We start from the raw sequence: 24,637 nt of genomic DNA on the forward strand, positions 1-24,637 counted from the left end.
AAGTAAAAGAGTTGAATACAAGATTTCAAAGGGTGGCTCAAGAAGACAAAGTAAGGTATTATAATGAAATGTGCAAAAACCTGGAGTTAGAAAACCAAAAGGGAAGAACACTCTTGGCATTTCTTAAGCTGAAAGAACTAAGAATAAATTCAAACTTCGAGTTGCAATACTGAAGGATTTTATGTGCAAAATACTGAACGACACAGGAAGCATCAAAAGAAGATGGAAGAGATATACAGGGTCACTGTACAACAGAATTGGCTGACATTTTACTATTTCAGGAGGTAGCATATGAGCAAGAACCGACAGTACCGACAGAAGTCCAAGCTGCGCTGAAGGCACTGGCGAAAAAGAAGGCTCCAGAAATTGACAGAATACCAATTGAGATTTTTCAACAAATGGATGCAATGGCAGAAGCACTCACTCCTCCATGCCAAGAAATTTGGAAGACAGCTACCTGGCCAGCTGATTAGAAGAGATCCATATTTGTGCCCATTCCAAAGAAAGGTGATCCAACAGAATGCAGAAATTATCAAACAATATCATCAATATCACACACAAGTAAAATTTTTCCGAAGATAATTAAAAAATGGAAGCAGCAGTACATCAACAGGGAACTGCCAGAAATTTAAGCTGGATTCAGAAGAGGACATGGATTGTATGGTATCATTGCTGATGTCAGATGGATCTTGGCTGAAAGCAGAGAATACCATAAAAATGTTTAGCTGTGTTTTATTGACTATGCAAAGGGATTCAACTGTGTGGATCATAACAAATTATGGATTACACTGCAAAGAATGGGAAGTAATTGTGCTCATGAGGAACCTGTACATAGACCAAGGGTTAGTCTTTCAAACAGAGAAAGGGGATACTTCCTGTTTTATGATCAGGAAAGGTGTGCGTCAGTCTGTAACCTTTCATCATATTTATTCAATCTTTATGCTAAGCAAATAATCCAAGAAGCTGGACTATACAGAAAAAAGATTGAAGTTGTCAAGGATTTCATTTTACTTGGATCCACAATCAACATCCATGGAAACAGCAGTCAAGAAATCAAATGACATATTGCACTGGGCAAATCTGCTGCAAAAGACCTCTTTAAAGTATTAAAAATCAAAGATGTCACTTTGAGGACTAAGGTGTGCCTGACCCAAGCCATGGTGTTTTCAATCACCTCATATATATGCAAAAACTGAACAGTGAATAAGGAAGACCAAAGAAGAATTGATGTCTCTGAATTATGGTACTGGCAAAGAATATTAAAAATACCATGGGCTGCCAGAAGAACAAACAAATCTGTCTTGCAAGAAGTACAGGCAGGATGCTCCTTACAAGTGAGATGGCAAAACTTCATCTTGAATACTTTAGCAATGTTATCACGAGGGACCAGTCCCTGCAGAAGGACATCATACTTGGTAGAGGGTCAGCCAAAAAGAAGACCCTCAATGAGATGGACTAGCAAAGTGGCTGCAACAATGAGCTCAAGCATAACAAGGACTGGGCAATGTTTTGTTCTGTTGTATATAGGGTCACTATAAGTTGGAACCAACTCAATGACATCTTACAACAACGACATTGCCATTATAATTGTTATTGGAACTCTCAAATGCTGTATGAAAGTCACCTCCAATGTTTTGACCCAGAAAACCAACCTTTTACCTATAAGAATAATAATGTACATTGAAAAACTACTTTTCAGATGACTTTGAGCTCACTCTTTGGGCCAGTTCCTCCTAATGTGGCCTTGTTTCTCTCTCTCCCAAGAACATCGCTGAAGAAGACTGCCAAAGCCATGGCACGGTGAAGACCTCGGATAGCGCCAGGTTACCAAGAATAGTAGTGCCTGGAGTCTTAAAGGCTTATAATAGGTAAGCAGCGATTGAGACACCCACCAAGTCTGTGCAGAAGAATGTATTCTTTAAAGTGTAATAAAAAAAAGATTTCCCTAGAAATCTTTGATCAAAAGTAGGGAATGAGAGAGAGAGCCCCCAAAAGTATATGAGGCATTTAGAATAAGCAGGGGACCACTCCAGGCCTGAGAACAAACCTCATTTTAAAACAGCACTTTTTCACTCCTATGCTTATCTTTATCTTTAGTCATCCTTAAAAAACTATACCCTAAAGGAAATATTTTTCTCTGTGGTCAAGCAGAAGCAAGATATCACGGCCTGTTCCCAGAGGTTCTTAACACAGCATTATCAAAAAATCTCCTTTACAATGAAACCCTAGGAAAAGACATGCCTGAGAAGGCAGTTTTAATAGCATGTTCCCAGACCAGCACGTCTTGTGATTCCCCGGGTAGCCCCTACCTGCATGTACTGCTGCAATCTAAGTTGTCAATCACTGAAGCCCACCTATATATTATCTCCCAGTCATTAACTAGCCCCCACCTTTAGAAAGCCTGCCTCTACCTTCCCTGATTTCCTGAAAACCAGTGTGAATATCGCAGCCTCGTTCCTTGTCTAAATCCTTACGAAAATATTTGTGATTATTGGGCCCTGGACTCTGAGTTTTCATTTCAGTGGACCATATAGTTCCCAGTTTGAATCATTCTCTTAGCCCTTAATAAACCTTGCTGTTTTAATCTCATACAGACTGTTTTCTTGACACTACTACAAGAGAAATGAAAATCAAAACCACAATGAGACGCTAGGTCCCTACCAGAATGCTTAAAACTGAACAGAGGGAAAATACCAATTATCGGTGAGAGTTCAGAGCAACCATAGCTCTCACACTGGTGAGAATGTAAATTGGTACAACCACTTTGAAGAAGCATTTAGCAATATCTAGTGAAGGTGAATGTGTGATCCCCTGTGACCCAGCAATTCAGAAACAAGCACATCCATCACTGAGAGACTTGGACCAAAATGCTCACAGCCTCATTCTCCATTCCAGCCCCACAATGGAAACTATGCAATGCCTGTGGAAAACATGGGGTACCACCATACAACAGAAGATCATGTCTCAGGGAGGATGGGCACTCTATAAACAACACCACAAACACAAAGGGAAACACAGGAATGCCTGTTGTATGGCTGCATTTACACACAGAACCAACGCAGGCAAAAGTAATCTGTGCTCTGAAGAGTTCAAAGACAGCCTGCCTTTGGGGGAGCAGGGCAGGGGTTAGAGGGAAGGTCAGGGGACCCTGAGGTGTTTGTGATGTTCAGTTTGTTGATTTGGATGCTTGTAACATGTGAGTGCTCAGTTAGTAAAAACCTGTAACTGATCCGTGCACTTTCTGTACGTATTGTTGGCTTTGTTGGGTGCCTTTGAGTCAATTCTGACTCATAGCGACCCCATGTGACAGAGTAGAACTGCCCCTTAGGGTTTTCTTGTCTGTAATCTTTATGGAAACAGATTGCCAGGTCTTTCTCCTACAGAGTTGTTGGGAGGGTTTAACCACCAACCTTTCAATTAGTAGCTGAGCGCTTAACTGTTGCGCCACCAGGGCTCCTTCTGTAGGTATAGCATTATTCAATAAAGAAAATTTAAAAATTGCACAAACAAGTCCTTGGATCCTTTTATGCCCAAGGAGAGTTTTGTCCTCAAAGTCCCAATTACAATTAACCCTGCCCCCTCCCCTTTTGGAAAGCTCATTTGCATTGGGTTTTGATTATATGCCACCAAGAGTCACAGTGGCAGACTAGGGACAGGCATTTCCTCAAGTCATGCCCTCCTCACACAGTGGTTGTGAATGCTGTGTGTGGACATGGATAACTTTCCAGATATGTGGAAGGATGCACAACCTGACCAACACATGCCTGTCATGAATCTGCTCCTGCTTGGGGACAAGGACATACACTCAGGGTGGCCGCAGGTGCTCAGGGAGCAGGAAGTGAAACCTCATGGGGGGAGCAGTCGCAGCTTTCCCAAGGGTTCCCTTGGGGCCTCCAGACGTTCACCTTAATCTAACCTAACCTGGGAAAGTGCTTTCAAAGGCATGCAGCTTCCCCAACACACACACAGGCACACATTTCACAGGGTCTTTCCCTTCACGTGGCTGGGGCTTCATCGGCCACCCCCAAATTCCAGATCTGAGCCCTTGAGGTCGGTCCAAAGTCCCTGAGGTTCTACAGCTCTGCTATCTTGGTGGTTTCCCAGCATCCTCCCAAAGTCCTCCTGGGATTAATGATTAATCTCGCCTCACAGGTGGGTGGCTGAGACCTGTGTCTCAATGGCCTGTCCCTGCCTCCCAGTTATGTGGGGGTAGAACATGACTTCACTCCAAGGTCTGCCCACAGGAGGTCTCTCCTGTAGACCCCCCTAACCCTCCACCTCATCCCAGAAGGTGGACTGAGTGGGTGCTGGGCTCACACCCATCTTCCCTCCCGCTCCAGAGTCTCGGAGCCACCAGATGCAGCAAGGCCAAGGAAGGGATCGGCAAATACCTTCTGTAAAAGGCCAGAGAGTAAATATTTCAGGCTCCGTGGGCCACAACTCCTCAGCCCTGCTGCTTTGGCGCTTTGGCATGGGAGCAGCCACAGACAACACGCAAATGAAGGAGTGTGGCCTCAAGCTGAGGAAATGTTATTTATAAATCGGAAATCTGCATTTCATATCCTTTTCATGTGCCACAAGAAGTTCTTCTTCTTTGGATGGTTTTCCTCCAACCATTTAAAAATGTAAAAACCTGAGGGTTGCACATTATGGTGAATGTAATCAACGTCACGAATTGCACGTGTAAAAAACGTTGACTTTGCGAGTTTGTGTTATATATATTTTTACCACACACACACAAATGTAGAAGCAACTTGTAGCTCATGGGTTGTACAGAGCAGACTGTGGCCAATATGACCTGGGAGCTGTAGTCTGCTGACCCGGGCAAGGAGGGGCCAGAATGATGGCCCAGTCCCTCCCCTTTCTAAGCCAGAAAGTGCCAGGACACCTCCTTTTCTCAGGTCAGGCTGTGGTTGATGTTGGAGCTGGGTTTGCTCAGGCCCCTGGCTTCATCTTCCTCCCCTGAGACTTGGCACTGATGTTTTGGGAGGAAGGCTACCGAGCAGGAAGGGAGCAGAGAAACGCACACGGCAATCAGGAGGCCCACCCCAGTGTAACTTGGCCGAGTGCCCTGCCCTGCTGGCCTCAGTTTCCCCTCCTCTTACACAGGGGAGGCAGCACCAACCCCTTGGGTGGGCTGTGGTGAAGACTGGGAAGGCGTAAAGCCTACTGTCTGCCATACAGCAGCCCCAGTGATGTTGAACTCCCTGTGTGGGACACTGCCTTGAAAACTACACGCCATCCACCCATCACGGGGTCAGGAAGGGCACCGACTTCTCCCGACGCAGACTTCTCATGATGAGCCCTGCATCTGGGGGTGGTTCTCCCTCTCGACAGCAACTTCAGGTGCCGAAAGCCCTTCAGTGTGTGAGAGAATGTACGAATCCAATGGAGAAGTGGCGGGGCTTAACCCAACTTCACCAGAGGGAGTGGACACAAAGCTGGGAGATTCTCAAACGTCAGCAGAACTGGGAAGAGATGACCTGCCGTGGAATCTACAGGCGGAAACGAGTGAGTAAGACCTGGAGGCCTGCGGCCTGGGCCGTGTTAGGGGCTGTTCTATATGCTGGTGAGCAACACAGGCCTGGTCACAGCATTCAAGCTGCCCTCCTGGCAGAAGACAAAGCTGTAGCAGCTCTCTCTCACCAGGGCTGGCTCTCGTCCACGGGGCTGCTGGGTCACCCCCCAATCGGGGCTGCAGGCAGTAGGCTGGGGACACCGGCCTGGCAGTGAGCAGAGTGTGTTCTGTGCAGAGCCAATATGTTCACACGGGACCAAACCTCTGTCCTTGTCCTTGTTAGCACCAGCCCTCACCGTGTCCTGAGCCTCCCCCGATGGCCCGCTGAACAAGGCCAACGCAGGTCAGGCACAGGTTTCCAGGAGCCCAGCCTACATGCAGGAGTGTGGGCAGGTACGTGCCGCTGGCCTGCACTCATGACTATGGCCTGGAGCAGTCATGGCAAGTCCTCCAGACCTCAGTTCCCTCACCTGGAAATGAAGACAACTCACTTTCCAGAACAGTTGAAGGATGGGAGAGGATGAACACCCCAGAGTACTCTGTAAACTGGGCAGTTCTGCACAGATGCAAACTCTATCAAGTAAATGGACTTTCTCCACCTGATGCTCCAAAAGGCAGAGCCCTCTAGAGACCACCTAGGGGTAAGGGTGAGGGCACCAGGTGAAACTGAGAATCCTGGCTCTATCTCTGCCCCAACTCACCAGCTCACTGCAACTCCAGGCCAAGGGCTTGAGTTCCTTGGGTTCATTTATCCCCTCTCTCCCTCCTTGCCACTTACCCTCCTACCCACCCATTAACCCATCCATCCATCCTTCCACCTATCCACCCATCCATTAACTCCCCCACCCATCCATTAACTCATCCATCCATCCAACCAACCATTCATTCACCCATCCATCATTCACCTATCCACCCATCTATCCTTCCCCCATCCTCCTTCCCATCCATCCATCCATCATTTATCTATCCCTCCATCCACCTATCAATCCATCCATCCATCCATCTATACATCTATCATTCACCCACCCATCTGTCCATCAATGCATCTATTAATCCATCTATTCATTAATCTATCCATTAATCCATCCATCATCCACCTACCCATCTATCCATCCATCCATTCATCCACTCATCCATTATCCACCCACCCATCCATCCATTCATTAATGCATCTATCTATCCATTAATCCATCCATTCATCCAGCCACCCACCCACCCACCCATCTATTCATCATCCACCCACTCACCCATCCTTCCTTCCATTCATCCACACATCCATTCACCCACTCATCCTTTCTTTCTTTCACCCACTCATTCACCCATCCATTCATCCATCCATAGCCCCCACTTTTTTGTAGGTGTGCCTTGATGGCTTTCAGAGGTGTTAAGATGTGACCCCTATACCCTGGAGCAGCCAGAGGGACCTGGATGGTCAGCCCAGTGGATGCTTCTGCCCTTAATTCCAGTACCACATGGATATTCTCATTTCCCATCACTGCCATCAGCAGGTATTCACAGTCACTGTCATCCAGGTCAGAGCATGAGCATCCCTTCCTTCACCTTCGAGAGCATCCTAAGGTGTTGGCCAGAGTTGCTACCCAAGGATCCTTCCAGCCATCTGGTTGGGTGGACTTTCCCCCTGGGACCTAAATATCTAAAGGTTGGTGGCATTACACTTAGTTCCTCATGTTGTTTCTCTTGTGGCCTCCTTCAGGGACTGTATCTGTTCTCTGTGCCTCAAACAAACCACATATAATGCAGTGGCTTCCAGCACCACCATTTATTTCTCAATCCCGTGGTTGTCTGTGATTCTTCTGCAGGTCTCACCTGGCCCCTTCATGCATCTGCACTAAGCTGGTGAGGCTGCAGGGGCTGAAGGCATCAGGTCCTCCCTATGCCTGGCATCCTCTGGGAGGTGTAATCTCCAGGCAGTGCTGCAAGAGGGCAAGCCCAGGGCACTGTGCCTGCTGATGTCTTGCTGGCCACAGGCAGTCAGTGGCCAAGCCTGGGGCAAAGTGGAGGTCTACATGAGGATCTACCCAGGAGCTCTGTCTCTGTGGCTGGCCCTCCTGTTGAATCCTGAGTGGGGTGCCACGTATGAAGACATAAGGAACTTTCTACGGTTATGGCTGCATGTGTGAGGAGGGAGGACTTGGATTCAGGTTGGGAGCTTGGGGTAGCATCCCGGGGTGTCCTTGGGTACTGTCTCTGCCCTGTGAGCACTTCCATGATGTGCTGGATCGGGCCAGGCTCCTCCTCCTGGAAGTGGGGCATCAGCCTGGGGGCTGATCCCTCAGACCTGAGCTTATGTGAGGTGGTGCTGGCAGACCTGCCTCAGGCTCACTCTTCAATTTGGAGGAGGTGTGGAGAGAAGCACATTCCCAAATCAACTGGCCACAGGCTGCACTCCACAGGTATGTGGTACCCCACGCTGATTGCTTGGGGCTGGCCCAGTTGGGGAAATTCCCTTACCCAGACTTACCCTTACTCAAGTGGACAGATGGCCTGTCATCCCTGAAAGTGCAGAGGATGGCGTGGAGATTTGGTGATGCCTGTGTCAAGCCACTTGGGACCCCCGACTACGAGTGCCCTCACTGTGGACTCAGAGTCAAGGGTGGGGATGAGCAGTCCTGCCCCCTCCCCCTGAAGCTCTGCAACACAGCCCAGCCTCCTCACTGCCCTGGGCCCTCGCATTGTCACCTCTGTGACGGAAGTGCGGGTCTGACCCCTCCAGCCACCCTAGGCCCTTGCATTTTCATTTTCATGATGGGAGTGGGGTTCTGGCCCCACTGGCTACCCTGGGTTTTAGACTCATGCAGCGTAGTGTGAGCAGTTGAGCTGAGTAGGAGAACCGAGGTGCCCACCCCCCACCCAGTGGTACCTCACTGTGAAGAGGACTGTGGGGCCTTCTCCCTCTATCCTTCTTGCTTTGGTCCAGCAGGGTCGGGGCAGATGCCCTGACCTTCTGCCCTGTGCCCAAACAGCTGAGGCTCAAATGTCACCTGGGCAGAGATGGGCCTCCCAGCAATGTGGGCAGACCAGAGAGGGGGTGGAGATGGAGCCCCTCTCTAGTGGGTGGGAAAGAGGTCAAATCCAAGGTGATGATGCTGCTTCCTGGGGCATCTGTCTCACCCACAACTATTGCTCAGGGGCCAGCCCCCTCCCTGACTCCCTGCATACCAGGCCCAGACCAGACCAGAAGTGAGTGAGCCCCCAGGTACTGATGGTGCTTTCCTGATGATGTCCTTCCACCCCACACAGGCCCCTGTACAGATCCCACAGGTCAGGCAGCCGGGGGCAGGAAGGAAATGCACAGCCATAGTCACAGAGTGGATTTGAACCCAGACTGGCAAGGTTACTCCCGAGGCTCTGCCTGCTCTGCCTCACTTCCTCCTCATAGGTGACAGAAGAAAAGGTGCACCTGAGCATGGCCTCCCCACCAGACACACACCTTTGACGAGGGGCCCAGAGGGTGGGTAGGGGTCCCTGCCCACATGAAGGAGCCCCTGGGGGAAGCTGGGGCCACAGGCAGCTGAGCAGATGGGCATGGACGGACGACTCTGTGGAAAGCCGCTTTGAGATGACAGCTTTGAGGAAGAGATGAGGGAAATGGCTATAATCTTCTGCTAGAAATGTGTTGCCTTGTTTGATTCACAGCTGAGAAAACTGTGGAGACACTGATGAGAATCTCAAAAGGGAAAGTTCTGAGTCGTCCTTTGATGCGACGGTGCAATTACTGACTAAACAGAAACATCTCGCCTGCTGGGCGGGTGGGATAGCTGGCAGGTCTGTTAGGACTGAGGTGGCCTCAGGCAGCTCCGGGCAGTGTGCTAGGGGAGGGGAGACATGCTGCGAGAGGCCCTGGAGACAGCCGGCTGGGTGGGCAGGTGTGGCTGTCCTTCTGTCCAGCTTTCCCATGTACCCACTTGGCACTCATCCTGCTGACAGTACCAGCCTGGCTCTGGAGGGCCCATGGGGAGAAATTGGGAGACACAGAGCAGAGGGCAGGAGGGGTCACCAAGATGGGTGTGTAGAACGTGGAGGGCTCACAGAGGAGAAGGAGAGATGGGGGCACAGGGCTCCAAGACGGGGGCAAGATGGTTGCCACAGAGTCAAGGAGAGGGGGATCCTGGCAGAAGGGCTGGCCTGGGGGCATGGGGCCCAGGGAAGGTCACCGACAAGCTCTTCTGAGACACACAGCGATGCTGAGGCCCAGAGAGGGTTAGCAACCCTCTGAGACCACACAGCAGATGGGACAAAGGCAAGGGCTGTGCCTCAGGCGCCGGGAACAGAGGGGCTTTGCCACATTCCAGTGGTGTGTTAGCCCCATTGCCTCCCCAGCCTGGCAGAGCATGGTCCACGGGAGCCCGAGTGCAGGACTGGCTCTGTGCAGAGGGTCAAGACTGTACCGACACCCAAGTCCCTTGAGAGTGTGTGGGAGTGGCACTTAGAGCACGTCAGCTCAGATCCCGTACCCCGTTAGCCTCACAGGACTCCAACGGGGCCTGGCAGCTCCCAGGGCTGAGTTTGGTTGGGCTATTAGTGTGCTGGCGCCCTTGAGCAAGTCCCTATTTTTCTGGGCCTCAGTTTCCTGCCTGGGGAAATGAGTGAAGGTGGTGAACCTGACCTTTAAGGGCCAGGATCAGCAACCCCCAACCCCACGCACTCTGCATCCTACCAATGAGTGCGTCTCCTGCCTGATCAGGCCAACAACAGGACTGCTCCAGGGCCCGTAGAGGACTGGCCTCTGGAGGCCTTGCCCTGCTGCCCCAGCGGCCCAGCCACCCTGAAAGGTCCTGGCAACATGAGGGGTGGGGTGGGCAAGCGGCAGCACTCTGTGCCTGAGGCGCATACTAAGAGACCCCGCTGGGCAGAGGCAGCAATGCGAGGAGAATTAAAAAGCACAGTTAAATAACCACCAATCCTCATGCATATTTATAGATCACCCAGCCTCAAAACTAAATCAATACCTCTCCTCACTGAAGGCAGCCTGGAGCAGGGAAGGGGGTGGCATGGAAGCTTCTGGAGGGCCCCTAAGGTGAACGGTAGGGGCAGGACTAGGGTCTCTGACAGCCAGACATGATGGGGGGCACTCTGGGCCCTCTCTGGACCCCCTCCCCAGCCTGCACCAGCCTCGAGGGACGAACCTCTGTATATGGTTGGGTGGGGTCAGGGGCTCTGCTGCCACAGGCTATGGCCTTGAACCCACTGATGGCTTGCTGAGCCCCCACACGTTATACCTTGAGGGGCCCAGTAAGGAAGGGACCTAGAGGTGGTGGGGAGCGAGCCCCTCCCCACGGATGGCGGCCTCAGTCCCACAGTAGGCCCAGCGCATGAGTCAGGCGGGATGTCTGCAGGGATGGCGTAGAGACCCAGCTCATGAAGAAGAGGTCACTCAGCTGCCCCTGCCAGGCCCCAAACAAAGCTCTGTGAATAGGAGGGCATGGTCAGGACATGAGGAGCTAGACACAGCCACCCTGCCAGGCCCTGTGACTCTTTTCTGCCAAGCTTTAACAGACACATAGAAGAAGGGGACTATTCCTGCGCCATCTGACATCTCTGTACCCCTCACCCCACTTCCTCTCTCCTCACCACTTGGAAGTGCCCCGCCCTGCCCCATCTGCCTGCCCCCATCCTGTATCACTTGGCAGCCTTGCCCGTCCGTGATGCTCCTCTTTTTCACAGCGACACTGCATCAAGTGCCCGTCTTACAGAACCTACCAGTACGGTGCTGTCTTATCTGCCCCCACAGTGCCCTAGGGAGGCTCCTCTCCCACCCCTCTGAAGGGCACCTGGTCTCCTGCCCAGACGGAAGTCCAGGAATGGGAGCGGAAGGAGGTGTACACCTGGCAGGTGTTCACTGCATAATTGTGTGCCCAGATGGTGTTGGACACCGGGACACAGGTAGGAGGGGTGGGTGTATCCCAGGGCCGTGGAGCCAGCCACCTCTGAGGATGCACACCAGGGGCCATGGGTGAAGGTCGCTCACCAGCCAGGCCCCTGTGCACCCAGCAATGGAGCAGCACTAAGGGAGGTCACTTTGGACCTCAGTCTCCCACCTCTGGCTTTCATCCCATCATCTGACCCTGGTCTGCAGCTCTGGTTGCTGTGTGTGAAGTTTCCAGAGGAAGAGTGTGAGCTGGGCAGTGAGGAGGATGCCAATGGCCGCTGGCAGCCACAGTGGGGTGGCTCACATGGTTTTCCATTCATCAGCGGGCAGCAAGGCCCTCTCTGAAACCGAGACTACAGATGGCCTCTGGGCAGGACCACAGAATACTAGGCTAAGTGACAGCCCTGGATGGCCCACTGGGGACAGAGGCAATAACCTCTACGGCATTGTCACCAAGATTGCCAACCATCATCTCCACTGCCTCCTGGGGAGACCTTCCCTCTGCACGAAGGGACACGTAGCCCAGAGCCCAGTGTCACAGTGCTGGGGGACTGTCCCTCTGTGGGAAGGACATGCAGCCCAGAGCCCAGTGTCACAGTGCTGAGGGACTGTCCCTCTACAGGGAGGGACATGCAGCTCAGTGTAGTGTCACAGTGCTGGAGGATTGTAATCACTTCTCTTCCCCCACACAACACAGAGCAGTTTGGGCCAGACACACTTACAGGATATGGGAGGAAGGAAAAAGTGCTGTCATCCTCGGGGGGTCACAGGGTCACGGACAGAGCTTCTGTGGCCCTTACAGCAGAGGCCTGGCCTGCTCACCACATCATCTGCTTGGCCTGTTCCTTGGGGCTCCAGGAGCTGGGTCTCCTAGGATGTGGCCCAGTGTGCTCTTGGCAGCCAACACTCTGTTGCTCAAAACATGTAGCTCCAGGTTATCTGTTCTGAAGCTTGACCAAGTCACTATCTAGCTGAGCCTCAATTTGCTCATCTATAAAACAGGAAAACCACTACCCATCCGACAGTTTTATCATACTGTGGTGGCTTGCATATTGTTGAGATGCTAGAAGCTATGCCACTGGTATTTCAAATACCAGCAGGATCACCCATGGAGGACAGGTTTCAGCTGAGCTTCCAGACTAAGACAGACTAGGAAGAAAGGCCTGGTGATCTACTTCCAAAAATCACCCAGTGAAAACCGTATGGATCATGACAGAACACTGTCTGATATAGTGCTAGAAGATGAGCCCCCCAGGTCGGGAGGCACTCAAAACGCACGGTGGCCTCAACAATCGACACGATCACGTCAACAATTGTGAAGATGGTGCAGGACTTGGCGACGTTTTGTTCTGTTGTACATGGGGTCACCATGAGCTGGAGCTGACTTGATGGAAACTGGTAACAACTGTTTACCTTACCAAGTCCCTGGGAAAATGGACATGAAACCAGCTTAAACTACAGGCAGCTCTGCAGGTATGACATCACTGCTCACAGTGACTCTTAAAGAAAATCGGAGCTTTTCCTACCCAAACCTCTCATCTGTCAGATGACCCCAGAGAGCGCCGTCTCAGAAGGCCCTGCAGCCACCTCAACCTCCACAGCTATCTGGGGACTTCAGCCTCTCCAGAGTCATCTCTGAGAGCAAGGGTGGGGGTGGGGAGCAGGAGGAAAAGTGGGAGGGAGAGGAGGAGCAGGGAGGAGGGAGGGTAGGAGGAACAGGGAAGAAATGGGGAGGGCAAAACTCCCCTCCACCAGGAGCACAGCACAAGGCCAAGGGGAGAAGAGAAGCTGCTGGTGGGAGGGAGAGGGAGCCCCAGGGGCACCTCAGTGCTGCTCCCACCAAGAGTTCCAGGCACCCTCACGATCCAAGGACCTTCTCACATATTCCTCTTGTTCCTTCTTCCCTCAAGGCCCATGAGAATCCACAGGTCACTGATGTCTCCTTCTCTTCCTTACTCATTATACAAAAAGCTGGGTCTGATCCATTTTCCCTCAAACTGGCTCAGAAACCAAAGGAGCATCTGAGCTGGCCAAGGCCCCAAGGCCTCCGAGGCGAGCCTGTCAGACAGAGTGGCAGCGGAGACGATCACTCAGTACAAGATACTCGCCATGGGCCACTAGTGGGGCTGAGCCTTCTCCTGGGACAGTGTTCCCCTAAGGGCCTGTGGGGCAGACACCATGCTCATGGTCATCAGTTGGCCACTGCAGAACTGGGACCTGCCATATGTCCCTGGCCAGTGCACTCTCTTCACCATGTAAACACAGAGGAAACTGAGAATGTCGACCTTCACTGCCACCTGATTTCCACCTCCCACCCCGACTGCCCCCCTGGCCTATCCACATGGTGGGAGAGGACAAGATGGTCTGATAGGGTGCTCCAAGGCCACGAGGAGCCTCTATCCTGGGGCAGGATGGGGAGACCACAGGGTGGGGCTGGCCTCCTGGGCCGTCACCAGAGCTACAGTGTACTTCTACGAGGTCCTGCTGAGCAGATGTGCACCATCCCCACACCGGCAGCTGATACAGGGCCTGGTGGTCGGGCTGCCCGACCTGCGCTGGGCTTAGCCCTTCCACCTATGGCGCCACCTGCTGCTGTTGTGAATTCCTCAGGACCACTGGCCTCGGCCTGTGTCACAAAGATAAGGACTCTACAATGACCTCCTAGGCAAATGGCCCCCATTCCCAGCCAACCTGTGGGTCTGAGAGCTGAGAGGCCTCTTCGCATCCCAGGCAGCAGGGCTGTGGGGTGATGCTGCCGGGTGAGCTCAGGCTGGTTGAGGACGCAGCCCCAGGCCTGCCTCCACAGGGAAGGAGACAGGTGGGTCAGGGTTCCCCGGGCTGGCGTGCCCAAAGGTCCCTGGGACTGAGCTCCCAGGAAGTGACACCCGGGAGGAGAGGGTCTTAATATTCAGGGTGCATCATTCTCCTCATAAAAAAATCAAATGAAATCAGCGCTTGTGGAAGTTCCAGCGCACAAGTGCACATCGCGAGCGGGCTTTTTTTAGCCCTCGCGTTAATAAACATGAGCAGCCTGCGAGCCAGGCGGGGCTCCTTCCCCCTTTCATTAAGTATCTCCTCTTACATAGAACATTCAGGAAGGCTGGATGGGCCTCTTCAAGCCCTGCTCGCTGCCTTGTGCAGGCTAGGGTAGCAAGGCAGGGAGGGGATGGTGGGCTTCTTCTCTGCTGAGGCCACACTGGACCTCTGATGCCCATCCCCCCATCTCCCCCGTACGTGTCCCCATCTGACACCTGACCCCCCCCAGGTTTCTGATGCCCGTTCCTCCCCTTCCCCATCAATCTGGTGCCCACCCCCTGCCTAACCCCCAGTCCCCTGCTCCCGTGATGTCCACCCATCCCCAGTCCCCTGATGCCTGTCCGCTCTACCCCCCGACCCCGATACCCCCTACCCCCCATGATGCCCATCCCCAGCCTCCCTGAACCTTGTTCCCTGATGTTCATCCCCCACCCCTGTGATTCCCACCCTCAGCCCCCAGCCCCCTGATGCCCACTCCCCAGCCCCGATGCCCAGGCCCTAGCCCCTAGTCCCTGTGGCTGAACATGAGGCATGGAGGTCCTGGGGTGCAGGCATCTGCACCACCTGCGGAGGACACACTCCTGCTGGCTGCCTTGAAAAAATAAAGTATATAGCTTCCATAAAGCAGGTTACAGATTTAATATGCAGAATTCAGTCTTCATGTGTAAACAACACTCAGCAAGGAGATGTAATTGAAGAAAAGATCCCATTTACGATGAAAACAAACAAGATACAGCACCTAGAAGTAAATCCAACAAGAAATGTGCGAGATGAAAACACTATCTCTAGAATATTCCTATGGGATGCAGGACAGGACCTGAACAAGTGGGAAGGCAGGCCAGTGTCCTTACATGAGAAAAGTAGACACCCTCAAGATGTTGCATCTTCATAAGTTAATCTTCTTAGTGTCTGTAATCCTAGTAAAAACTCGACCTTCACCAGGGCAAGGGGGCTAGGTAAGCTGATTCTAAAGTTTATAGAAAAAGTAAACAAGAGCCACTAGGAAAACCCTGATCAAGGAGAGCCACGGAAGGTGGTGGGACAAGGTGTGTCAGACACTGAAACACTCAAGTGTCAGTCATCAGAACCACCTGGAACAGCCCCTGAGCTGATGGATGGACTATGGAAGGAGACAAAGAACCAAAACAGAACTAAACACACATGAGAACATGGCAGTTAACAGGCAGCATCTCAAACTAGAAGGGAAAAGAAGGGCTTTTCAGTAAGTGGTTATAGTGCCACAGGAAGCCATCTTTAAAAACAGGTTGAATTCATGCCTCAGACTGGTGGCGCGATGGCTAAGTACTCAGCTGCCAACCAAAAGGCTGGTGGTTCAAACCCACCAGTGGCTCCGTGGGAGAAAAGACCTGGAGATCTGCTCCTGTAAAGACTATGGCCTAGAAAACCCTAGGGGGCAGTTCTACTCTGTCATATAGGGTCACTATGAATCCAAATAAACTCAACAGCAACAGGTTAATTAGTTAATGACTTCAGAAGGAGCCCTGGTGGTGCAGTGGTTAAGCACTCGGCTGCTAACTGAAAGGTTGACAGTTCAAACCCACCTAGCTGCTCTGTGGAAGAAAAGACCTGGCCATCTGCTCCAGTAAGGATTACAGCCTAGAAAACCCTGGGGCTGTTCTACTCTGTCATATAGAGTTGCTATGAGTTGGCATCGACTCAACGGCACCCAATAACAACAACACTTTATACAGAAAAAAAAAAAAAAAATTCATCAGGCTTAAGTGTAAAAAATGAAGTCATAAGAAAACAAGAAACCATAGAATTCTTTTATAATCTTGATTTGAGAAAGGCCAGAACTTGACAAAAAACCTACAAGCCATAAAAGAAAAGGTGGAAAAGTTCAGTTATAAGAAAATTAAAAATCAAAAACTGCATGGTAAAAAAACACCTCCAGCAAACCCAAATGACAAATTGGGAAAATACACTTGTGACTTACAACAAAAAGAGCTAAAGTCCTTCATACACAAAGAGCTCCTAGAAATCAATAAGAAAAAGGCCAACAAACTATTCAAAAGATAGACTGAGGATGCAAACACATAAAAATGTCTAAAAAGAAACTCATTCTCATACAAAAGGGATGAAAGTTAAAACTACACTGAGATATAAATTTTCACCTACTGGACTATCAAGAATCTAAAAGTCTAACAACACTCTGTTGACAAGGCTGTGGGAACAGACAAGCTCATACACCGCTGGCGCAACAATCTCACGCACCATTGATGTTGTGAACAGGTACAGCACCTGCAAAGAACTATTTGGCATGTATATCCTTTGATCCCATTAACTCTCCTCTGGAAATGTATCCTGCAAATTGACTTGCACACACTGGAGGTGCTGTATAGGGAAGGACATTCGCCACAGCATTGTTCATAATCAGAGAACGAGTAGAACTGTCTGCATTTCCATTGCCAGGCACCTGGTTAAATAAATTATGGCAAATCCCCAGTGAAACATGACACAGCTGTACAAACACGGGAGAGGGCACTGTGTCCTGAGAGGGGAAGATCTCTGAGAGGCACTAAGTGAAAAAAGCCAGGTGCAGAACAGTTTGAAAATATACTACCTTTTGAGTTAAAAACAGGAAAAGTAAGAATATGTATCGAAAAAATAACCACCACCAAGTCCGCACAAGCTGCCATGTAAGAGGAACGGTAATAAGTGAGTGCATTACACACGTGATTTTCTCCTCACAGCGTCCCTAGGATCAGGCTGTAGCATCCTCACCGTTCAGATGAGGAAATCGGAGCTCTAGAACCTGGCTTCCTGCAGAGCCCACTTAGCCTCTCACTTGCCCACTTGCTGGGCACTGCCTCAGCCATGCCTCACAGAGCTCACAGGTCAGGGCACAGGCAGACTTGGTCGGGGCAGGGCAGGGCCTGGGCCTGGGCACGATATGGGCAGGGCTCATGTAGAGATCTGGGGGCATCGGAGGAGAAAGGGAGCCTGCATGGGGTCCCTGAGATGAGCAGGACCAGATGGTGGCTGGGGGTAAGTGCTCCAGCTGGAGGAGGCCAAGAGTTTCCTTTCCTATAGCTCTGATCTGGCCTTGGCGGTGGTGGGAGGTGGGGTGGCAGCTGACTCCCTGGTCCCTGTCACAGGTGTTCTCGGTGCTCAGTGTAGAGCTGGGGCTCGAGGCAGGGGTGGGGCTGGGGATCCCGAGGCAAGATAGGCTCCAGCAGGCCCAGTTCTCTAGGGCCAGGCAGGAGTTGGGATCCTGGCTACGTCTCTCCTGGCCGTGTGGCAGGTCCCCAGCTTCCCTGACTTTCCCCACCTTCACCTGCACTCTTGGGAGGATGCTTCTGGGAGGGTGATGGGAAGTGCCCAGCACAGAGCAGGTCTGGGCAGCATAGGGCCTCTGGCACAGGAGCCTCCAATTAAAGACGCTGCAGCTAAGTGGGTGGCAGGCAGAATGCTGACCCCAGAGCCTGACACACACAACTGCTACAGTCACCGAGTTATTCCTATGGCCTCAGGTGTCCAACTGTGCTGATGAGTACCATGGTTTTTTTGTTTGTTTTTAACAATTCAGTGACACCAATTACATTAATCACGTGCAACCTTCACCAGCATCCATTGCCAAGTTTTACATCACCATAAACAGAAACTCAATGCTTCTTTGACAATGACTCTCCCTTTCCCCTATTCCCAGCCCCTGGGTCACAAGATATTCTCCTAGACTTTAACTTGCTTACTTTGGACACGTCATCAGGCCAGACCAATCGCTAGACGAGGGCAACATGGTTGGTAAAGTAGAGGGTCCATGAAAATGAAGGAGACCCTCCGTGATATGGACTGACACGATGGCCACAACAATGGACTCAAACATACCAGCCACCGTGAAGATGGCGCAGGACAGGCAATGTTCCGTTCTGTTGTCCGTAAGGTCGCCAGGAGTCAGAGCTGCCTTGATGGCAACTAACAACAGATGGCTAATAATGCCGAACATCTTTCCATGTGCTTATTGGCCATTTGCATACCTTCTTCGCTGAAATGGTGATTCAAATCCTTTGCCCATTTTTTGATTGGATAGTTTGTTTTTTTGTTGTTAAGTTATAGGAATTTTTTTTAAATATATTCTGGATATTAAACTCTTATCTGATATATTGTTCCCCCAGATTTTCTCTCAGTCTGTAGGTCGTCTCTTCACTTTATTGTTGAAGTTCTTTGCTGAACAAAAATTTTTTTAACTTTCATGAAGTTCAATTTACCTCTTTTTTCTTTCGTTGCTTATGGCTTTTACGGCAAGCAGACCTCAGAGCTATAGAAGTCACGAGGCCGTGAGGTATCCACACCTACGGGAGCCAGCTGTCCCCACCCTGAGCAAGCTTCTAGACCCCTCCATGCCCAGTCCCTTGCCAATACCCAGTGCACCCCATAAAGTACAAGGTCTGACGCCAACCGGAGCTGCTGAGATCTGCCCAACGCCACCCCCCGGGAGCCTGGTCAAGTCGGGAGAGAGACATGCCCCGGCTGTGCTGGTCAATGGTGGGGGGTCAAGGACAGAACCAGAGAGGCAGGAGGGGTTCTGGAGGAGACATGGCTAGTCCCCGCTGCAGATGTACAGCTCCCAGGTGGGCAAGACTGAGGTCGGGGGTACAGAAGACATGAGGAGGTTGGGGGAAGAGGACTATCCTCACTGACGGGTGAGGGCCCGACGCTCTGGGTTGCTCCAGGGCTGTGTGTGAAATGGCCTAGCAGCGCTAGGGCTCTTCATGGTCCCTGTGCACACTGTCACTGTCATTGTGGGAGATGGCCGGGTGCTTGAAGAGAGTGGGGAAGCGCTTGGGAAATGGGAGGAGGGCAGGTGAGGGGCTCCTGCCTGCCACCCTCACCGAGCATCTAAGATTAGACAGGCTGCCCGCCTGGTGACGTAGGGACAGCATGGGGACAGTTTCCATGGGCACTGCATGCCTTCCACTCACAGGGAACCTGGCAATTTTCTACGCACTCCATTTCCAAAAAAGACACACTTGTTTGAAATGTCACCAGGCTGCATGTCTGCGTCTCCTTCCTGAGCCCCACCTCGGGGGATCCAGGGCGGTACCACCCACTGGCGCCCCCAACCCCTACCTAGCCAAGAGGGGTGGTGCCTGGTACCTGAGGAGGGCATTGCAGTGAGGGCCCACCTGACAGCTTACAGTGGGGAGAAAGGCAGAAGGGAACCTTCTGGAAAACCGCTCCAATGCATAAGGGGAGGGAGGTCCCACCAGCCCCTGGCCCCCACCGTGATTAGGCAACAGCGAGGGGCAGGGAAGCCAGGCTTCAAATGCCGAGATGAACCTAGTTAATGATGTTACACTGAGTACCGGGGGACGTGACACGCGTTTGCAGTTTAAGGTGTATTGGAAAGCTAAAATGGACGCACAGGTGGACATGTCACAGAGCAGCTGTGGTTCACACCGAGCGCAGCAATGAGGGGGTGCACCTGGACGCCTGCAAACCTTCTGAACCAAAGTATGAAACTGGGTTAGATGCTGGTTGCACCAGCACCGCCTGGTGGGTGGCACGGACACAGTGAAGCCCTCAGAACGAGAAACCTGGCTTGTCTCTGCTTTGGACACACAGCTTAGCAACTGCCTCAGGACAGAACCTCCCCATACCTTAGTCCACCTAGTACCTCACCCTGGCCTTTCTGGTATCTGCCCCTCTAGACCATACGCCTCAGAACATCACCTGCCACAGTGGCCTTCACGATCCACAATTCGGCCGTTCAGAAACAGAACTGTGAAACACCATGCCCCTATACACAAGGTTGGCAGTGACAGATCCTAGTGTTGTTAATGAGATGAACGGCAGCAGCAGTAGCAGCACCAGGCCCTGGCTACAGTGCCCCCTCACTCTCAGGTAACCCTGGGGGCCAGCGCAGTCAGCTCCCCATCACAGGCAGGAACGGAAGCCAGGGCCACACAGCTGGTCCACTCCCCATCAGGAATCTTAGCCACTCTCCGCACCACATAGCCATCTGCTGGGAGGCGGGTCCTCACAGGGTTTGAGCAAAGAAAGGACAACAGGTCACATGGCCTTGGGTCTGCAGACCCCAGGCTAGGGAGACTGTGCTTTGAAGATGGGCTGGGAAGCAGCTGGGAAGAAAAAGGGCCATGGCCAAGACAGGGGCAGGGTCCCAGCAGACCCCCAACCCACCAGGTCACGGCCCAGAGCTTCCTGGAAGAGAAGCACCAGGACAATGGGAAAGACTGGGTAAGGGTGCAGAGGGGTAGATTTCTGGATTGGGGGACAAAACGAGAAAATCAAACCCACTGACATCAAGTTGACTCCAACTCGTGGCAACCCTATGTGTGTCAGAGTAGAGCTGTGCGCATAGAATTTTCTTGGCTGTAATCTTTACAGAAGCAGATCGACAATGTTGATAGCAAGAGTTTTCAAAATAGCCAGAAGATGGAAACAACCCAAGTCGCCATCAGCTAGTGAATGGTTAAACACAATGTGGTCTATTCACGCAATGGAGTATTACTCAGCCATAAAGAGGAATGAAGTCCTGATATGGATGGACCTTGAAAAGGTGATGTCAAGTGAAACAAGCCAGACACAAAATGACAAATACTGAACGATCCCACTTACATGACTTTATCTACAATAGACAAATGCATATAGACCAAAGTTATTAGTGGTTACTAGGGGCTAGGGGGCAGGGGAGAAGAAAAGGGAGGGGTGTGGGGTTTCTGTTTGGGGTGAATAATCTTTAGAAATGGATAGTGGTAATGGTTGTACAGTGTGGAGAATGTGATTAATGCCACTGAATTGTGCACGTAAAAGTGGTTAAAATAGCAAAAGGTTATGTATATATGTTTTTTACCACCAAAAATTTTTTTTAAAAAATTAATAAAAAATAAACACACTCAGGTTACTACATGAGTATGCATTTGTCCCCGGTGAGATTAATTACTTTTGTGTGTGGCCTCTCTAGCTATGGTCTTGTAACTCCCACCCAGGTGATTGGGCGGGACTGTGTGATACAGTAATTGTGGCTCACCAAGGCGATTGGTTAGTTTTGCCTTAAAAAAGAGCCAATTCCAGAGTGGAGAAGAGGAGCCCACCACCACCAAGGAAGGAGGGACCAGCAGGTGAGACCCAGAGGCTGGAGATGGTGAGGTGGGCTTCCCGGCCCACGAAGAGAGAAACCTGAGTGCCTTTGGGCAGAGGCCTAGGGCCAGAAAAAGGCGTGCCCTCCAGCACAGCTGGGGAGAGGCTGTCCTGATGCAGGAACTGTATCCTGAGTGTTCTTGAGCTTGAGTTGGTAACTGTTACTTCCCTAATAAATCCCATAATTGTGAGTGTGGTCTGTGAGTTCTCTGTGGCCGCTTCAATGAATAATCAAACCCAGCAGAGAAGCAGAGAGCGCTGTGCGAGGGATGGTTGGTGTCAGAACTGGCAAAGATGGTGGAGAAAGGAGGCTTGCCTGACCTCTGTCTCATGGGAATCAGCCTTCGGCTGTTGATCTTGATTCCCCTTCTCCTTTGTGAAGTTAGAGAAGGTTAGATGGTACCCCCATTTTACAGCGTTGGTCCGTGGGGAGACCCAGAGGGGCAGCCAGCCTAGTGCAGCCACTCCAGCGTGCCGCCCCCTCCCCTCCTCACCCCTGGCCTGTGCCCCCGAGACCAGCGCCCAGCGAGCCCCGCCCGGCACCGGGCTGTAACTGGAGCTGTGTTTCCTCGCCAACCAGCTGTGAACTAATTACACAAAGTTCTAGTCGAGCTCCCTCTCCAAGCATATGTTCCCAATTAAGTCCAACTGCAGCTGATTTTAATCAATCTTCCTTGAAGCGGCCTAACTGGAAGACTCTCCTCTCCAAAGGAAGAGAGAGGAGGGTGGGAGTGGGAGGGGGCTGGCTTGAGGGGCACTTCACCAGCCCCTGCCACCGTGAACACAGCTCAGACGGTGCTCTCAGGGGCCCAGCCTCCTCCTGCCCGGAGCAGCCGCCTCCACCAGCCCCTTGTCTGGGCTGGAGGCCTGAGGCTTCCATGCAGGAAGGGGGCTCACCGGGAGGAGGAAAGGGAAGGGGAAATGAGCTGTGGCCGGGCAATTGGTTGATGTCATCCCTGTCCTGTGTCCCACCCTGGAGAAGGGAGGAAGGAAATGGACGGACAGGACCAGTACGTCTTCTTGAGTATCTCTGAGCATCAGGTGTGGGGCAAAAGTCCTGGCATTTGGCCCCCCAACAACCTGCCACATGGCATGGTCACCCTGACTCTATAAGGGAGTGCTGAGACTCAACTGCCAGGACCATCCAAGACAACCCGGGACCGTGGGGCCAGGTACTGAGCAGCTCAGGTCTGGGTCCGTCAGACCCAGAAGCCGGTGTGCTGGCCCCTCAGGCTGTGGCTGACTGGCTCCCTCCCCGGCCCCACCCTGATGTCCACACGTCTGACTCTGGACCACCATCACTCCCACTTCAGACTGTGGGATCTCCCTCTCACGCTGGTGGCTCTACTGCATGTCTGCAGGATGCAGCCTTGGTGTGGGATGGGGGTGGACCTGGCTACGCCCCCAACGCTGATGCTGCAACCAGACCGTCCGCTTGGCCAGCACCCAGACCCCCAGCCCCAAGCACCCCAGGAGGTGCACTGGACAAGAAAGCGCCCCACCCCCAGGTGCTGGGAAGCAGAGCTCTGTGAGGAAGACACGCCATGGGTCAATGGTTAGCATCATCCAGCCCATCCCTCATGCCCCCTCACCCCAGCACAGAGGAGGGACCTGGCCCTGCCTACCCCCCAGGAGCCCCAGTATGAGACACCCAGAGAATGCACCCCTTAAAGTGACAGGTGGCAGTAGGGGCCAACGTGGGCGAGGTGTGGCCCGAGGGCCAGACACAGAACTCAGCCCTCACCACCCGTTGCACCTGCTTCTTGAAACACCAGATGTAACCAGTACTCTAACTGGCCTCAACGTCCAGAAAATGGGGTGAGCCCTTTTGGCAGGGACACTCTGCACCCCAGGTGTGAGAAGCTACGGAGGAGCTTGACAAACACCCAGAGAGACATTAGCACTCCCACTGTGACATGGCCCATCATGGCGGCCTGCAGTTCACCTGCCGACGGCCCGCTCTGCTCCCCATCTGGGGACAGCAGCCCAATTATAGCAGAGTGAGCTGACAGATCTGAGAGCCAGAGACTCAGCCTGCCGCACTGCGCTTTATCAAAGTTGTCACTTCTCCTGGCTCCAGGAACAGGTAATAAAAAAGAGACTTGATTTGCCTCTAATAGGTGTCAAGATAAAATCAATGGCCTGTCTAAAATCTGGGTAGTTTCAGCCTGGGGGTTTCCTGCTAGAGAACCATTCAGACCCAAGGACGAGGATGGAAGTGAAAAGGAAGTAAGACTAGAACAATGTAAACAGTGGCCTGATGTCACAGCTGTAGACAGGTGGCATCAATGGGGACAGGCTTGGAGAGAAACCCAAAATCAAACAGAGAAGACGTCTCTGTGGCAGCTCCACTCATGTGTGTCCAGCTCCCAGTGATGCAAAGACACATAGAGACCCCAGTCTCTCTGTCAGCAGCAGGGTGTGAGAAGGGGCATCACTTGAGAGATGACGGGGTGGGGCGGGGCAGCCAAGCCATGGGTCAGGGATGCACTCCCCGAGGGGGCAGGGGACAGGCAGCCGATTCACAGTGGTGCCAGTTCAGGGTCAGGGACATGCTTCCCTGAGGGGACTGTCCAGGGGCGTTGCACCTGCCTCTACTGGACTCCAGGACATTCTGTGCTCCACCAGGTGTGTGCAAGGGGTTTCCCTTTGGTCTGGACATTTTGTGCTCCACCTTGTGTGTGCAAGGGGTTTCCTTTTAGTCTTAACAGCCAGGATGTAGGATGTTCCATGGGTGCAGGAACCATGGACACACACTGGGAAGGAGCCAAGAGGCCAGGGAACGGCTGATGAAGACACCCTCTACGGGCACCCTGCCAATGCCTACCTGCAGGGTGAGCTTCTCCAGCTGCATCTCGAGCGTCTTCTTTTCTTCCTCCAGACGTCTCCGCTCTCCCTCCAGCTCCTCGATCTTTAATCTGCAGAGGGAGAAGGTGTTATGGCTTGAATTGCATCCCCCCAAAATATGTGTTGTCAATCCTAACCCCTACATCTGTGGTTATAATCCCATTTGGGAATGAGTTTTCTTTGCTGTATTAATGAGATAGTATAGGGTATATCTTACGTCAACC

General features: G+C 52.0%; 1 protein-coding gene across 4 annotated transcripts in view; it reads right to left on the reverse strand.

The window, feature by feature from the left end:
* The window catches only part of MAD1L1 (mitotic arrest deficient 1 like 1), a 448,177-nt gene that overhangs the window by 126,003 nt on the left and 297,537 nt on the right, over positions 1–24,637 (reverse strand). For all 4 annotated transcript variants that reach the window (XM_049904706.1, XM_049904707.1, XM_049904709.1 and 1 more), the window contains one exon: positions 24,394–24,484. In XM_049904706.1, coding sequence (XP_049760663.1) covers positions 24,394–24,484 — 91 coding nt within the window. The remainder of the gene's footprint in view (positions 1–24,393; positions 24,485–24,637) is intronic.

Source organism: Elephas maximus, chromosome 12 (genome assembly GCF_024166365.1).
Source record: "Elephas maximus indicus isolate mEleMax1 chromosome 12, mEleMax1 primary haplotype, whole genome shotgun sequence".
Classification (NCBI taxonomy): Eukaryota; Metazoa; Chordata; class Mammalia; order Proboscidea; family Elephantidae; genus Elephas; species Elephas maximus.